Source organism: Cavia porcellus, unplaced genomic scaffold (assembly GCF_034190915.1).
Source record: "Cavia porcellus strain 051 isolate PalLab524CR breed Dunkin Hartley unplaced genomic scaffold, mCavPor4.1 scaffold_16, whole genome shotgun sequence".
Lineage (NCBI taxonomy): Eukaryota > Metazoa > Chordata > Mammalia > Rodentia > Caviidae > Cavia > Cavia porcellus.
In genome coordinates, this window is record NW_026947499.1 from 7,522,643 (window position 1) to 7,540,410 (window position 17,768).

The 17,768-nt window shown below is 39.0% G+C and overlaps 1 protein-coding gene across 4 annotated transcripts in view; it reads right to left on the reverse strand.

Annotated features, from left to right (window-relative positions):
• Kntc1 (kinetochore associated 1) overlaps positions 1-17,665 on the reverse strand; it is a 75,599-nt gene extending 57,934 nt beyond the window's left edge. For 3 of the 4 annotated variants that reach the window (XM_063225556.1, XM_063225554.1, XM_063225557.1), the window contains exons 1-12: positions 17,463-17,665; positions 14,179-14,347; positions 10,382-10,502; positions 8,351-8,466; positions 7,891-7,969; positions 6,732-6,809; positions 5,025-5,059; positions 4,696-4,806; positions 3,156-3,249; positions 1,757-1,809; positions 1,346-1,461; positions 648-702 (exon numbers count right to left, since the gene is read on the reverse strand). In XM_063225556.1, the coding sequence (XP_063081626.1) occupies positions 648-702; positions 1,346-1,461; positions 1,757-1,809; positions 3,156-3,249; positions 4,696-4,806; positions 5,025-5,059; positions 6,732-6,809; positions 7,891-7,969; positions 8,351-8,466; positions 10,382-10,502; positions 14,179-14,307 (987 nt within the window). In that variant the 5' untranslated portion in view covers positions 14,308-14,347; positions 17,463-17,665. Of the gene's footprint in view, positions 1-647; positions 703-1,345; positions 1,462-1,756; positions 1,810-3,155; positions 3,250-4,695; positions 4,807-5,024; positions 5,060-6,731; positions 6,810-7,890; positions 7,970-8,350; positions 8,467-10,381; positions 10,503-14,178; positions 14,348-16,496; positions 16,599-17,462 lie in introns of all 4 variants that reach the window. The other variant, XM_063225555.1, reaches the window with a different exon arrangement.
• Between the last annotated feature and the right edge of the window lie 103 nt (positions 17,666-17,768).

Below are 17,768 nucleotides of genomic sequence, written 5' to 3' on the forward strand. Positions count from 1 at the left end.
AAAAAAAAAAAAAAAATCTTTTTTTTTTTTTTTTTTAATTAGTACTGGAGATGGAACTCACGACCATGTGCTTGCAAGGCAGGCGCTTATGCCGCTGAGCTAAATCCCCAGCCCCTAAATGCAAAAAAAACTTTCACAGACAAGTTTTTAATGATTAAACACGAAAGATAAACTTATGTTTTATTATACCTTCTACATTTATTGAATAAAAATGTATATATACTCTACAATTTGCATTTAAGGTGAAAGTAATTCCTCACTCTCAGAACTTTGTGAGAGTCACCCTAATAGACTTTCTTAGAGGACCAGGGATTTAGCTCAGTGACATAAGTGCCTGCCTGGCAAGCACAAGGTTGCAAGTTCAATACCTGGTATCAAAACAAAACAAAACCAACCAAAAAAAAAAAAAAAATCCTTCAAAGACTTTCTTAGGAACATTTTTTGTTCCTAAAATGCTGTTTAAAAATATGCAACCAAGATTTATATCCTTTCTTTGAAACAGTAAAAGAACTTTGCAAGAGTATTATTTGTCAACTGTGTGAACTATAAGAACCAATATCCTGTGAGCACTGCTTAATATCTACTTTTGTGTTAATAAGTGCTGTGTTCAACACATAATATGGACATGAAGTAAACCTTTACAGTACCTTCTTATTAGCTGTCATTGTCAGAGCTACTAACTTGAGATTTGTAATCCCTTGCCTGAAAGAGAAAAGAAGCCGCAAATAAACCAAACAAGCTTTGCTAACTGCAAGACATAATCACATTAATAATAATATTTTTTGCATAAAAGTTAAAATGGACTATAGAGAGGACACTGTGCCAGGCGTGGTGGTGCATGCCTGTAAATCCAACACTCAGAAAGCTGAGGCAGGAAGATCACTGCAAGTTCAAAGCCAGCCTGGGCTAGACAGTGAGTTTAAGGTTAGCCTGAGCTGCACAGTGAGACCCTGTCTCAAAAAAAAAAAAAAAAAAAAAAAATGGGGGCTAGGGATTTAGCTCAGCAGCATAAGCACCTGCCTTGCAAGCAGGCAGTCGTGAGTTCGATCCCTGGTACCGATAAAAACAAAAAAGACAAAAAAAAAAAAAAAGAGAGAGAGAGAGAGAACACTGGGCTCTATTTCTCCAGGTTTATGGCCCAAATTGATGTTCTATCTCATACAACTCTTGAAAGTTCACATTGTCTTTTTTGTCCCCAATGGAAAGAGGCAAACACCTCATCAGTCCTTACAGACTATTTCACAGCACAGTTTAGAACACAAAACATAATAAATGATATAAATAAAACCAGACACATAACCTGTTGTTAAGGAAAGGGCAATTGTCCTAGCTAATTGTAACGCACCAGGTCACTGACGAAGGAGAATCTGCTTCAGTGGTAAGAAGGAATTCCTCTATGTGAAGACAGGGCCAATTCCACATGGGAGTGAGAGTGTGAATGTCCCACAAACTCAGCACATTCTGCAGAAGAGACATTTCGCTCACACATAACTACTGCTTACAAGTTTACATTTCAGGATGTATTTTTGATACATATAGGGAAATAAAGCCCAGTACATAAGGCAGTAATCTGTCCCAGCTAAAGTTCTTGTCCCTGTAGGTTTGTCAATAGTTAAACATAACACGTGAGCTGGAGGTATAGGTCAGTGGTAGAGCACTTGGTTTGCATGAGATCTTGGGTTCCATTCCCAGCATCACAAATAAACAAAAAACAGTATCAAATGGAAACACTGACAGAGAAATATCAAATACATACATCAGTATCAAGAACAAAGAGTAGATTGTCTATCAGCTGGAACTTCACTGCACCTACAAAAGAGAAAGCAAGATGTCTGAGAATTGTATTTCCATGCTACAGAGAGCCATATTAAAAAGACATATTTACAGAAAGGCAGAACTACACGTACTTTTTTAACAATATTTGAAGAATTTACTATTTATCTAACAAACTTACATACTAACTTTTTTTTTTTTATCAGTACCAGGGATCGAACTCACGACTGTGCGCTTGCAAGGCAGGCGCTTATGCTGCTGAGCTAAATCCCCAGGCCCCAGATACTAACTTTTATCAAAGAGCAACTACTACAAAAGGAAGGGCAGAAAATAATGACTTCACAAAAATATCTGACAGTAATAGGCAGGAAATGCCAAAGCTTTAGTGTTTAATAATCAAGAACACTGTCAGAGGTTTAGCTCAGCAGCACAAGTGCCTTCCTGGCACAGGCAAGGTCCTGAATTCGATTCCTGGTATCAAAAAAAAATCAAGAACACTAGCTGGGCGTGGTGGCTCATGCTGTTAAACCCAGTTCTCAGGAAGCTGAGGTAGGTAAACCTCCCTAACTTCCAGGGTACGCTGGTGAGGTACATAGAGAGCTCAAGCTCTGCCTGAGCTTACACAGCAAGACCCTTGTCCTATAAAACAAAAACAAAAACTGTTAAGAAAGCAACCAACAAGTCCTCCTTCCACAAATACACACTATAATATAAACCTGTCTACAAGTAGTAGTTATTTGCATAAAGTCATTCAGTCGTTTTCTGGCTTGAGAAAAAGGTCTCCCAGATGTCAGTGTAAATTGTCAGCATCCTCAACTCCTCTGCATGGCGGGGTCTTGTTTTCTCTTTCTAGTTCTTCCACCCAGCCTGCATCATGGAGTGATGTTTTTCTTCAGGTCACCAGCGGGACTGCACTCACATCAGCTCTTCCAGGGCTCCGTCAGATAGGGTGTGAAAGTTACTTTGCATCAGTAATGGTACAGGAACCTCTGTTCCACTGAGGCGAGAATCAGTGTGCAGTTTGGGGGTCACTTGGGCCATCTCCATGGTTCCTAGCTTGGCAGTGATGTCTCATCACCTACGCGTCATGTGGCCAAGCAGATGCCCCAGCCGTCACTTCACATCATGAGACAAGTTCAACATTCTCATTTGCATTTATTCCCGCCTCTACTACTTTTAGATGACCACGAAAATACAAACTCTCCCAAAACAAAGCAGGAATGGCAACATGTCAAGAACAGTCACGTTATGGACAATAATCAAACTAATCTGGCTCATCAAAGATGATGTGGTAAAAACCCTATATAATAGTTCAAGTATATTAACATGAAAATTACAACTTGTTAATAATTACAGAAAATGGTTTCATTAACTTATTTTACCTTTAATGATTTCTGCATCAATAAGGTTCTTAACTTTCATTTCTTTTTTGGAAGAGTCTGGTTCCCATTTTGAGAGGACACAATTACCAGTTCCCTAAAAAGCACAAAGGACAACAGTTATAAATTTGATTCTGCCGGGGATTTAGCTCAGTGGCACAAGCACCTACCACGCAAGTGCAAGGTCGTTCAATCCCCAGTATCCTCCCCAAAAAACTTGATTCTAAGTGCTAGACATTTCTCAGAATAAAATATGACACAATGCCTGCCTGGCAAGTGCAAGGTCCTGAGTTCAACTGCTTATACTCAAAAAAAAATTGTGTATTACCCATTTTAAAATGCATTTATATATCCAAGCCCAACTAGCTTTCAGGCAAGAATGTAAAGAACTGAATGCTGGCACTGTTATTACATGAATAACACTTAATAAAGTGTTGCCCTAAAGATAGCCTGAACTTTAAGATCTCTTCCATTTTTTTTTTTTTTTGAGGGGTACCGGGGGTGGAACCCAAGACTCTCACTTGCCAGGGCACCACTGAGCTAAATCCCCAGCCCCATTTTGATCATTTTTTTCATTCTACTAACAACAAGTACTACCCAAGACTAGGAACAAAGTAGAATTGCTTAAAGAATTTTTACTGTCCAGAATCATTCTCTGAATAGAGGTTTATATAAAACTTGTCTTATTTCAAGATTACAGGGATTTGAAAAGCAGGAGACGAAAAAAATTTACTGAAGCCTTTTAAGTAAACACCTGAAGTTCAGCATTTCTTTTATTTTCAAACATAAGCAAAAGCCAAAATAAAACAGTAGGCTCCAGAGAACTTCTAATTTTGTCACCAAAGGTATATGTGCCTTTAGATACATTTCTGCATCCACCATGATTTTAAAGGCTGATATATAATCTACACAGCCACAAGGTGATTTTTTTTAAAAAATAATGTGATTTTTTGTTTGGTTTGTTTATTTATTTATTCATTTTGGTGGTTTTTTGAGGCACAGTTTCACCATATAGCTCAGGCTGGCCTTGAACTCACTATGTAGCCAAGCTGGCCTTAGAACTTGCAGCAATCCTCCTGCCTCAACCTCCTGAGTACTGGGATAACCAGTGTGTACCACCATGCCTGGTAATAATGTGATTTTTTAAAAAAAATCTGTAACCTCAGGCTGGGAGTTTAGTTAATGGAAGAGCACTCATCTAAGCCCTGGGTTCAATCCCAGCTCTGTGATTTCTATTTAGTGACAAACGGCCAGGCACTACTGTAACTGTGGAATTTTTTATTTTGTTTTTATTGTTTCTGTCTATAGTCAGAACGAAAAGAAATGCTAAAATTTCAGGGAATTTAGCCATAATTAAAATAAAAATGCAGTATTTTTCCAAAATAGAAATTTCAGTTTTCTAAAAATTAATTTTTTAACCTAATTTGATAATTTCCTTTTTGTTACATGCTACAAATTAATTTGAAATTTAACTAAAAAAGGATAACATGCTAACAAAGAAACACTACAGTCCCAAAAAAAACAAAATTTTACAAAGATTTACCCCAATTATCACAGGAGTCTCAGTTGCTAAATCTCCAGCCACAAGACTAAGACAACCAAGAGTGTGATAGCTTTCAGTAGATATAAAACTGGAATTGATTTCTCCCTGTAACTGCAGAATTTAAAAAATTAGAATTTATTTTTATACCTACCAAAAAGCATAACGAATCAGCTTACATCAATCAGCTATAAACGTACTTTTTAAGTTATTAAAATATTCTATCATAGTAATTCCTAAAATATCAAACAGTAGGTCAACTATATATAGAAAGATTCTACATTCTTACTAAATTTTAGTTGAAAGACAGTAACATAGTTTTGTTTTCTTACTCTTTGGGCTGTATCCAAATCCATATTCTCAATCGCTGCATTAAAAAAAAAAAAAAAAAAAAAAAACGCAGATTAAACTTACAGTATCAATCTAAGAAATAATTCAATTCATTCTTCTTGTTTCTAAGTGAAATCAATGCATTTTAGCCAAAGAACACAGGGCAGAAGCAGTAAGTCAGTGCTCACTTTGATTTCAGCACTGTCTGATGCTATAATCTCTGAGGACACATTACATTCAGGCACCAGCCAAGCTGACTTAGCATCACCACTGCGCCTCTGTGCAGCCCTCCAGCCATGCGTCTTCCCACCACGGAGGCCTTCTTGCCGCAACTTTGCAACTCTTATTCAAGCCCTCAAGTCTTGTAAAGTTTCATACTTCTCTCACTTCTGGAACAGTTCCTTTACTTACTTATCTAGCTTCTTTACAAAACCACAGACAACTATGCATCTTAAATCTCCTCATATAAGCAGGGTGTGGTGGCGCACACCTGTAATCCTAGCACTCAGGAGGCTGAGGCAGGAGGATCATTGTGAGTTCAAGACCACCCTGGACTACAAAGTGAGTTCAAGGCCAGCCTGAATTGCATAGGGAGACCCTGTCTCAAAAAGACAAAAAAAAAAAAAAAAAAAAAAAAAAAATCCTCCTCATATAACCAGAATAGTGAAATCTAATATAGATTTTTTAAAATATTTGTTGTGCCGGGCACAGTGGAGCACACCTGTAATACCTGCAATTTGGAGGGCTGATGCAGGAGGATCGTTGTAAGTTTGAGGCCACGCGGGGCTACACAGTGAGTTCAAGGCTAGCCTGCACTATATACAGGTAGACAATGTCTCAAAAATCCAAAACAATCAAATAAAACAAAACATTTGTTTTATACACATCCTGATTCAACTCTTCAATCTTATAGGTTGAGACAGCCCATAACACTCGCTGAACACATTTCGGACTATGGCTCTGCTCCATCAACACCTACAAGGTCATTTCCATTTCCAAATTCATTCACTCCATTAAAAAGTATTCCTTAGCTAAGCGTAGTAGTGCACTCCTATAATCCCAGCACTCAGGAGGCTGAGGCAGGAGGATCCCGTTGGGAGACCAGCCTAGGTTACAAAGTAAGCCTAAGACCAGCCTGAACCAAATAGCAAGATCCTGTCTCAAAAATAAATAAATAAGTAAAATAAAATAAAAGGCTATTTGGGTATATAGCTCAGTGGTATAAGTACCTGCCTGGCAAGCATGAGGTTGTGAGTTCAACCCCTAGTACCAAAAAACAAAAAACAAAAAAAAACCACCTCCACATAGCTAGGTGTGGGTGGCACATGCCTGTAATCCCAGCACTCAGGAAACTGAGGAAGGAGGATCATTGTTAAGTCTGAGACCGGCCTGGGCTAGAAAATGAACTCAAAGTCAGCTTGAACTACATAGTGATTCTGTGTCAAAAAGACAAAAAACAAAACAAAACAAAAAATGCATTCATTATTATGGTAGCATATGTCTTTTTATCTCAACTAAGCTCCAGTCCCTGAACTGAAACCAAATGACATTTCTTAAGTTCTGCTGAAACTATCAGAGGAAGTATACTCTGAATACTTGAATATATGCCAAAATGAAACTAAAATATTCTTAAGGAGAATATTTGAAAATTTATCTGAAAAACTAGTAAATATTGCTGCAGATCAATAAGAAAATAATATATTACTTACCTTGCTGAATTTTTATAAGCTGAAGGTTTGTGATATAAAAAAATCCATTGTTTGTAAGAAGCAACATATAATAGGCACCTATTAAAATAGTATAAATAGGAGTCTCTATAAGGCATATGGACATAAAATTTAAACCAGTATCTTGAACTAGCTTAAAAAGTCAATTTCCTCATTTGAATTCTAGTCATATAATAATCATATAATTTACAAAAATTTTGTCCATTATTTTAATAAAAACAATGCCAACTTCTTTTCTTTTCTTTTTTTTTTTTAATTGGTACCAGGGATCGAACTTACGACTGCCTGCTTGCAAGGCAGGCACTTATGCCGCTGAGCTAAATCCCCAGCCCCTCGATGACAACTTCTTTATAACTTATTTTTTTGAGTCAGGGTTTGGCTATGATAGTTTAGGCTGGCCTTGAAATCCCAGTTATCCTCCTGCCTCAAACTCCCAAGCATTGGGGATACAGGCATGCACTACCACACTCCACTAAAACCTTTATTTGAAAACCAAACTTGAGCTATCAGAAAGAATTCAGATATATCAAGATAAATTATCCAATTAAGATTTATTGAAATCAAAATATGACAAGTTTGCTAAAACCCACAAAAATTTTTTAAAATAAACTCTTAGTGAAATCTAAATTTTAGCATTAAAGGCCTGTTCTAAGTTCAGAGTTTTTAAATTTATTTATTTAATTAATTTTCAAGGTATTGGGATTGAAACCTGGGCCTTACACACTGCTAGGTGAGCACTCTACCACTAAGCTACATTTCCAGGCAAAAACAAACTTTAAAAGAATATAACGTTTCTTGCTGGGCTTCGTGGGGCATGCCAATAATCCGAACACTCAGGAGGCTGAGGCAGGAGGATTGCCATTAGTTCAAGGCCAGCCGAGGCTACATAGTTAGATCTTCAAAGCCAGCCTGAAATATATAGTGATTGCTTAAAACTAAATAAAGAAAGAAAGAAACACATTTCATCCTCTCCAAAGATCTAAAATTTTAAAAATTCACTGTGTAGTTTAACAAGAAATTTATACTCTTGATTAAATATAAATGTGAGGTTTTGGTTAGGTATGTATCAAAAGCTATACCCAAAAAACAAAAAATCAAGAACATTTACCTTCAGGAAAAAAAAAAAAAAAAGAACATTTACCTTCCTTCAAGCCATCTTTTTCAATAATAAGATTTCGGTAAGCAGGCTGATTTTCATCATTAGTTTTCTCAATAAACGCCTAATTATAAATTAAATTCAAATAATAAAGTTAGAAAAATACTGTTTATCAATAAAATTGATTTAAAAAGTTAGAAAAATACAATAAAGGATTATATTCTTCAAATTCCAAGTTATTATTTACCATTAGCAGTAATTCTGCCTATATCCCAAACATTTTAGTTTTAAAATAGAAAATCATTTTAGACAAGAGTATGAAATACCTTTGAGCATTAATTTTTTAACTTTGCATTTACTTAGATGTTTCTGAGGTTAATCCTTGAATTTAACGTAAAGAAAATTATTGCTTCATTTAAAATTCAAGGTAACAGTGTGTAAGAGCTTTAGTTATCCAAAAGATCATTAGAATCTACACAAAAATGAAAACATAACAAGATCTTACATTAGTCAGCAGCGTCTGCTTTGATGTGACGTGAATAAGGTGCAAGTTGCCATTTCTTTCCCCCACCAGAAGAAATGTCCCTTCATGGCATAGGCCAACTACATCTACTTCAGTGTCTGAAAATTTGAAGTCAAAGTTATGTGCTTCCTTTGAAAATGTTTATTTTCAATACAAAAAAATACAAATTTTCATTAAAAATATCTATCATTTAGGCAACTTGTATTTCAAAAACATTGAAAACTATAAAAGAATACTGCTGACTTTGATTAGGTCAACAAATGTTTACCAAACACTTATTACACGTGGAGCATTTTTCTAGGTCCTTTCCAAACACATAATAATACCAAAAGATTTCCACGCTCAGTGACCTCAAATTATTATTTTTTAAGACAGGGTCTCGCTATGCAGTTGAGGCTGGTCTCGAACTCACAGTGATCCTCATGCCTCAGCCTCCCAAGTGCTGGGCCATCACATCCAGCTTTGTGATCTCAAATTCTAAAGTAGAAACAAATGATAAAATGGTTAACACAATAAATGATGAGCTGTGTCTGAAGGTGGTGAGTACTCTGGAAAAAATGAAAGGAAGAGCAGGGTAAGGAAGGAAGAACATGCATTTTACAGTATTAATCAGACCACTCAGGAAGGCTTGAAAGAGGCAAGGAAATAGCAGAAGGGTAAGAACAGTAGTTGCAGACAGTAACACACTTTGGGCAAGGCTCACCAGGTGGGGGCGCACCTGAGTGCTCACAGTAGCAAGACCAAGATGACTGATGTGGAGAGGTAAGAAAAACAGAACGCGGACGATTTACGGACTAAAATTTTTAGCAACAACTACCTTTGCATCAATGAACTAAAGCACACCACAGCCACTGTGAATCTTATCACTGATCACAGGTACATGACTATTATCTTGCACAAATATGGGTTTCTTGCCTCTATATTGGAGTCAAGACAGTTTTCTCAAATGCATGCCTTCTGATTCCTCTTTGGCTAAGCTCTTAACTTATTTTTTGCTTTTTTTTCGTACCAGGCATCAAACTCATGACATTGTGTTTGCCAGGCAGGCGCGTATGCTGCTAAGCTAAATCCCCAGCCTGGATAAGCTCTTACACAAATACTCCAGCATCTTTTCCACAAAATTTCTACTCAAGAAACAAACAAAAATTCATAGTGGGGCTGGGGATTTAGCTCAGCAGCATAAGTGCCTGCCTGGCAAGCACAAGGTTGAGTTCAATCCCTGGTACCAAAAAAAAAAAAAAAAAAAGTTTATAGCATTTTCCTCTAACTTCAGTACAATCACTCATCTGTTCCTTAAATCATTCTCTAGTTCACACTTGCACACTCCAAGTCCTTTTACTTAAAGAATTCGTAACTATTTTGTGATTTTTTATCACACTACATATTCTAAAGGTAGTCATGTCTGTTGATGATATTGAAGCTATGTATAAGATTCAAACACTTAAAAAAATAATGACAACAAAAGACTTAGGAGCTGGGCATGGTGGTACACAGCTGTAACCCCAGCACTCTGGAGGCTGGGGCAGGAGGACTGCCATAAATACAATGCCAGCCGGAGCTACATAGTGAGACCATGTTTCAATAAACAAGCAAAAAAGACTCAACAATTCCAATGTAAACTGGCTGAAATATTCAGTACTCTAATAAAAAACAGGCAAGTAAACTAAATTACTTTACAAATATGTTTTGCCTTAGATGTGAGGGAAAGGATTCTCATCACAGCACTCTTTGAGTCTTAGTACTCAAAGTACCCCACAAAACACACACACATGAAACAGGCATGGTGGCACATGCCTGCAACCCCAGCACTCTGGGAGGCTGAGGCAAGAGAATCAAGTTTGAGAACAGATTAATTTAGCGAGATCCTGCCTCAAAATTTTTTAAAAAGTATGCATTTTCTTGAATTTTGTCTAAACTTGATTACTAAAAATAATGGAATAGAAATGGCAGTACATTACAAATTGATAGCAAGATATATTTATTTTCAGATGTATTTCATTACATTAGCCTTACCAAATATAAGATGCAATTGAAGTGATTTACAAATACTGTCAAGCAGTATCACTGATTGGTCTGCTACAATTATAAACCCATCACTCAAGCTACATGCTTGAATCTTTGGATTTAATGAGGCCTGAGGAAGAGAAATCAAGAACAGTATTTAAACATTTTTATACAAGTTTAGCAATACTTATACATTTTTATACAAGTTTAACAATACTTATCAACAGTATTTTCAGAGTCCCACATATTCAAAAAAAAATTTATTTTTGAGACGAGGTCTCACTATGCAGTTGAGGCTGGCCTTGAACTCCCTATGTAATGCAGTGTGGCCTCAAACTCAGTGATTCTCCGCCTGCCTCAGCTTCCCAAATGCTGGGATTACAGGCACGCATCATCATACCCAACTCAATTTTAAAACTTACCCAGAAAGGCCTTTTTTCCTCAATCTTCTTAACTAACCATCAAGTTTCTCTTTTTACAGTTTATCTTAAACTTATCCAGGGTTCTGAGTAGGGAAACTCGAGAGATTCTCTTGTTTCCTAAAGAGCTGATCTTACGTCACAGGAGTCTGAGCACCACAGTTACCCTACAGAGCGCGGTGGTGGTGAACTGGGGGCTGCAGGTCAGATGCCCCCACGGAGCAGAACCTGCACTGGGCAGAATCTACTTAATACCAACTGGGGAAAGGCAGCACCACCTTGGCCACACTTGCCAACCTAGCCAAGGTCACTAGATCTCTGTCAAAGTGCTTGTTTTGTAGCATTGGTAGCAAAGTCAGTATCTTTAAAAATACTCTGCAAGCCAACTCTGAGTCTACAGTATTCAATCTGTGGATTAGACCTTGCCATGGAAACCCTGAAACAGCTGGGTCAGCTTCACAGCTAAGAGCGCAATCGCTGACAGCTGTGTGATCCCGGGCAAATGCCTCAACAGCCTCCATGCAAAGCAAGCGCAATAACAAGACCTCCAATGCGTGCGTATGGAATTCAAGTGAACGAATCCATGGACAAGGGCCTGGAAGACAGACTTCGAACAGGGCATCCACTTAGCAAATGTTTCTTGTTTTTTTGCTTTAAGACAGGATCTCTGTGTTGTCCAGGTTGGCCTTGAAATCACTATGTCACCCAGGCAGCCCTCAAACTTGTAGTGGTGACCATCTTGCCTCAGTCTCCCAAGTGCTGGGATTACAGGTGTGCACCACCAAGTCCGGCCTATAGTTAGTAAATGTTAATTGTTTTCATTCTTTTCTGACAAAATATGCCAGATTTATGCCTCTTTTGAGGGTCACTTTCTTGGATAAAATTCTTGAAAGTTCCACCACATTTGGGCCCCTCTTCTTTTCCTACCACCAGGCATGGTAGCCCCCATTTGCAAGCCCAGTACTTTGGAAGCCTGAGGCCAGAGGATCACAGGTTCAGCCCAACTTGGGCAGCATAATGAAACCCTGTCTCAAAATAAAAAAACAAAGGGCTGGGAATGTAGTTCAGCTTGAAGGCTCTGGGTTCAATCCCCAGTACCACCAAAAAAAGGATTTCTTACTGGGCATGGTGGTACACACTTGTAATCCCAGCTAGTCAAGAGGCTAAATTATAGGCTCACAAATTCAAAGCCTATGGGGCTGCGGATTTAGCTTGGCAGCATAAGCGCCAGCCTTGCAAGCAGGCAGTCATGAGTTGGATCCCTGGTACCGATAAAAAATAAAATAAAAAATAAAAATTAAAATTAAAAAAAAAAAAGTTCAACCAGCCTGGGCAATTTAGTGAAAATTTATCTCAGAATAAAACTAAGAAGGGTTGAGGATAGAGCTCAGCACTCGTGGGTTTCTTGGTGGAGGGGTGATTTGTTGGGTTGAGGATGCAGCTCAGTAATACAGCCTGTATGACAATGTGTGGACCACAGTTTGATCCTCAACACAGGAAAGAAAAAAAAAGACAAAAAGGGAATGATTTCTTTTTTTACGAGTTTATTAGTCAGTTGCTTTTCTTTTTTTTGGTACCAGGGATCAAACTCAGGACCTCATGCTTGCCAGGAAAGTGCTAGTGCTGCTAAGCTAAAATCCCCAGCTCCAGTGTCTTTGCAAACATACAGAACTTTATTTTAAAAGGTCAAACGGCATGGTAGTAGCAGCACTCATGTTTATGATCCCAACACTCAGGAGACTGAGGCAGGAGTGCTGTGAGTTCAAGGCCAGCCTGGGCTACATAGTGGGACCTTCTCTCAAAACAAACAGACCAGGGGCTGGGGATTTAGCTCAGCGGCATAAGCGCCTGCCTTGCAAGCAGGCAGTCGTGAGTTCAATCCCCAGTACCGATAAAAAGAAAAAAGACCAAAAAACAAAAACAAACAAACAAACCAAATAAAAGTCAAAAGCATAAATTTCAAACTTATGAATAAGGTCTGCAAAGAATACCCTGTATTTTAAACTCTAGAAAATGAAAACGCTTACTTCCAACAATTGGTTTCTTCTTCCCTCTGGTTTTTTGTTTGGTTTAGTTTTTTGAGGTAGGGTCTCACTATGTAGTTAGGCTGGCCTCGAACTCCAGTGAGCTTGTCCTGAGTTCCGGGGGTAAAGACCTCGGCCACCACACTCCTCTTCTCCCCCTTAATGTTTTGTTTGTTTAATACACAGACTTGCTGTGTATCCAAGGTGGCCACAAACTTGTGATTCTGCCTCAGCCTCCCCAGCAGTAGCACTACAGGCCTGAGCCACTACATCAAGCTCCTTTTTCCATTTAGAAAAACGAAAATAATTGCCACACTAAGAGAAGTATCATATTAGACTATAATACTGTAACAAATGATCAGTGGAATCTTAGTCACCAACATTCCATTTTATGAGACAAAGTACTTTAAGGAAAATCTGAGATTAAAAAAAAAACTAGCAGTTATACTTTTTATCAAAAAGCAAAGGGTAAGTTTTCAGGCCTGAGGTAGGAATAGTGGAATTAAAAGAAAGAAATTTAAGTTGAGTGTGGTGGTACACGCCTGGAAATTGGGAGGCTGACACAGGAGGATCCTTGCAAATTCCAGACCAGCCTGGGCTACAAAGTGAACTGAAGGCCAGTCTGAACTACATAACGAGAACCTATCTCAAAAAGGCAAAAAAAAAAAAAAAAAAAAAAAAAAAGTTTACACATAAAAGAAATGCATAGAAAGTGTAAACCCTCAAACCTCAGCAGAGTATGTAACTCTGAGGTAGAGATGATGCGGGAGCCTCAGCCTTCAATCCCCTGATAATGTTTTATTTCCTAAACTGCCAATAGATACTTTTCCTAGCAGCTTACATATACTTTGTATGTATTAAATATCAAAAAAAGTTATGAAACACTGAAGCTTTGGAAACACTCATTCTAAGATGATGCAGGAAGAAATCAGAGGTAGATCTTCAGCAATCTGTGACTGAACCTCAATTCCTTTACAGGGCTAATTCATAACTTTTACTGTGAGATTACTAGGCCTACTAGCATGCAGTAAAAATCTGGTGAGTAAGTCAAGTGATGTCAAAATTACTATTTCTTTTTTTGCAGTACTGATCAAACCCAGAGGCACTGTGCCACTAAGCTACATCCCCAGTCCTTTTTCATTTTTTAAAACCTTTGATAAGAGTCCTGCAAGCTCCCTGGGCTGGCCTCAAAATTGTGCTCCTCCTGCCTGAGCCTCCCAAATAGAAGGGACCACGGTGTGCCCACACCTGGGTAAAAGTATTACCTATTTTTTTGAGAGGAAGAGGATTGAACCCACAGCCCTCACACATGCTAGGCAAGCCCTCTACCACTGAGCTACATCCTCAGCACCAAAATAATTACCTTTTCTGAGGAGATCTTGACAAGCAAATCTACTTGATATAAAGCAGCTCCATTTTCCTTTCTTGAATCAACACTTAGGTACCCACTTCCTGTATCGTCACTTGTCAGCAGCTCAATATCATTCCACATGTTTCAGCAATTACCTCTGAGTCAGGAGGCACTGTCTTCCCTGAGATGAAGTATAAAATGATAGACCAAATTATTTTGCTGCATTGAAATTTTCTCTTTTTTTGGACACAGAGTCTCACTATGCAGTTCAAGCTAGCCTCAAACTTGTAGTGATCCTCCTGCCTCAGCCACCCGGGTGCTGGGATTATATAAGTACATCATCACACCTAGGGGCTGGGGATTTAGCTCAGCGGCATAAGCGCCTGCCTTGCAAGCAGGCAGTCGTGAGTTCGATCTCTGGTACCGATAAAAATGAAAAAGACAAAAAAAAAAAAAAAATCATCACACCTTGTTGAAATGGGTTTTTTAACAAATGGAAAGGCTTATTTAAAAAAAAAAAAAAGAAAAAGAAAAAAAAAAGCCAAGCTGGGCATAGTGATGCACCCTTATAATCCAAGCACTTGGGAGGCTGTGGCAGGAGGATCTTTGCAAGTTCTTTGAGACCGCCCTAGCCTACAAAGTGAGCTCTAAACCAGCCTGAACTGCATAGCAAGAGCCTATCTCAAAAAAAGCAAAAAGGAAAAAAAAAAACCAAAAACTCCTATCAACACAGAAAAACTTCTTTGTATCCATGTTATTTCTGTGATCATCAGATATTCTGGGTCCAAAAAGTAAAAATAGATTCTGACTACCAGGGAACAGCATATTGGTTTAGACATACAAACCAACAATTCCAGCATGATGTGTGTCTTAGAGCTTCTAGTACTCTAAGTGCTCAACAGCTTGAATTACTGTTTTCTTTCTTTCTTTTCCTTTTTTTGGTATTTTTTGAGACAGGGTGTCACTGTGCAGTTGAGACTGGCTTTGAGCTCACTTTGTAGCTCAGGCTCGTTTTGAACTTAAAATGATCCTCTTGCCTCTGCCTCCTGAGCACTGGTAATTCAGGCATGCACCACCATACCTGGTTATAATTACTGTTTTCAACTGAAACAAATTTTTAATCAGTATAGCAGTAAACAGCACAGGCTCTGAAGGGAGACTGTATGAGATAGGTTAGAATGATAAGATTCCAGATAAACTTTTTTTCTGAAAGTCCGTTAATGTTTTCCCATCGATTTTGTTTTATTTTTCTCCTGGTACCAGGAATCAAACTTAGGACCTTGCACGTACCCAGCAGGAGCTTGTGCTGCTGAGTTATATCCCTAGCACCCTTGTTAACGTTTCAACAGTTTGGTTTGGTTTTTTTGGGGGGGAGTTGTTTTTGTTTTTCTTTGTTTGAGGCAGGGTCTTACTCTGTAGTTCAGTCTGGCTTTGAACTCACTATGTAACCCAGTCTGGTTTCACAGCAGTCCTCCTGCCTTAGCCTCCCAAGTGTTGGGATTATAGGTTTGTGCCACCACTTGCAGCTTCACAGTATTGTTATACAATTGTTTTTAAAGGTAAAGACAAGAGAAAAAAAACTCAAATTAGGTTTCTAACTGGACTAGAGAATGTATTTAAAACCTGAGAGAAGTCATGCGACCATCTCACTAGCAAAGATATATATAATTCATATTATCTGTGATCTGAATGAGAACAATACTAAAGTAAAAAACAATCCTTAGATAAAGACTGGTAGGGAATGATAACTAAATAATGATTGGTTTATGACAACTCCATTGCATTCATTTGTGGAAGTAGGTAACATCTGAACTGGGAATTTAAGGCCACTACAGTTTTCTAAATACAGAAAATTCTTACTAACAGTGTAAGGGGGAAAAAAAAACAGGTGTGAAGCCAGGCATGGTGGCTCACGCCTGTAATCCCAGCACTTGGGAGGCTGAGGCAAGAGGATCATTGTGAGTTCAAGGCCAGCCTGGACTACATAGCCAGACCTTGCCTCAAAAAAGACAAAAACAAGCAAACAAAAAACCAGGTGAGATGGTGCACATCTATAATCCCAGCAATTGGGAGACTAAAATAGGAGGATTGCCCTAAATTCAAGGTCAGTTTGAGCTATGCAGCAGAACCCCGTTTCAAAAAAAGGGAAACAAAAACCAAAAACGTAACAACATAAGAATGTTAGGAAACAGGAATAGTTGTGGCTGATATTTGGGTAGGAACTGGGACAAGATTAGGATAGGAGAAATAGGTTGCAGTCAACATTATTTTTTTTTTTTTTTGTACTGGGAATTGAACCCAGAGCCTTCACCCCAAACAACAGCCCTGACCCTTTTTATGTTCTCTTAGTGCTCATCATATGGCAGGCACTGTTCTCGAAGCAGTCAATACAGCTGTGAACGATATGTCTGTCTTTGCCATTGTTCATATTCCTGTGAGAACAAGAAAACAGCACGTATTGATGGTTCTTGTGTGCCCAGCGATTCTCAATGCTTTACTCAATGTGAATGATTTTTGACCCCTAACCTCATTAAACTGCCTCTGAACAAAAAGTAAGTAAATACACAATTATAAACAGAACTCAATGTCCTGGGGGGGGGGGGTCGTTGGGTAAATGGTAGAAGGGTGGAGGCTTCAGGACCCGTTCGGGAAGGGAAAGAGGAGAGATTTTGAACTAAGACTCTAACAGCGGGAAACCAATTATACCGAGCTCAGGTGGAACAGCGCAGGCAAAGGGAACAGTGCCAAGGCTGAGAGGCACACATAGCCAGAATAGGATGTGGGGAAAGTAGGTCCAGCGAAATGAAAAATGAATCCGGTGAGGTGGCTGTAGTCCCATGTGTTCAGGCGGTTGGGGAAAGGGGATAAAACAGTGGAGCCCAAACCAGAGGTGTTTCGTACACCTATGATCCCGGTACTCTGGAGGCTGAGGCCGAAGGACCGTCCTGATTTTGAAACAAACCTGGGGTACGGGTCCGTCTTTGGGGAAAAAAAATGAAGACAAAGGTGGTAGCCGGTTTGGGCAATTGTGCACAAAAAATTTTAAGTGCTGGGGTTATAGACATACCGTACCTCTGCAACTCTTTACGTCAAACATAACATAAAGGACCAGGCGTGGTGGCGCACTCGACTATCAATCAGGTTTCCACACAGAAACGCTCTGACACGGACAACGCTGCCAGCAAGAACCAACTCCCACCACTCTCCCGCCAAGGGAAAAGATCTCCAACTAGGCTGGAGTCGCTACTACCCCAATCCCAGCTCCCTAAAGCAGCGCAACTGCCCCTCCTCCTCACCTGCAAATGAAGAACCTAAAGAACACACAAGTATTCCGTCCCTCTTCCTGACTCACACCTCAGCCCCTAACCTTCTTAGGCTCCGTCCCAGGTGTTTGAATTGGCGGGAGAATACCACGTCCAGCGCCTTCTACGGCTGCCTAAGAAGGTCAAGATTACTTTAAAATCGAAATAGGAAGTCGCCCCACCCTAAAACGTTTCCCTTTCCATCTAGCAAATGCATTCTAGGCTATATTTTAGGCCCCGCCCTCTTTTTCTGGCCCTACGCACCGCCTTCGAAAGATCAACCAATCACTGCCTTGAACT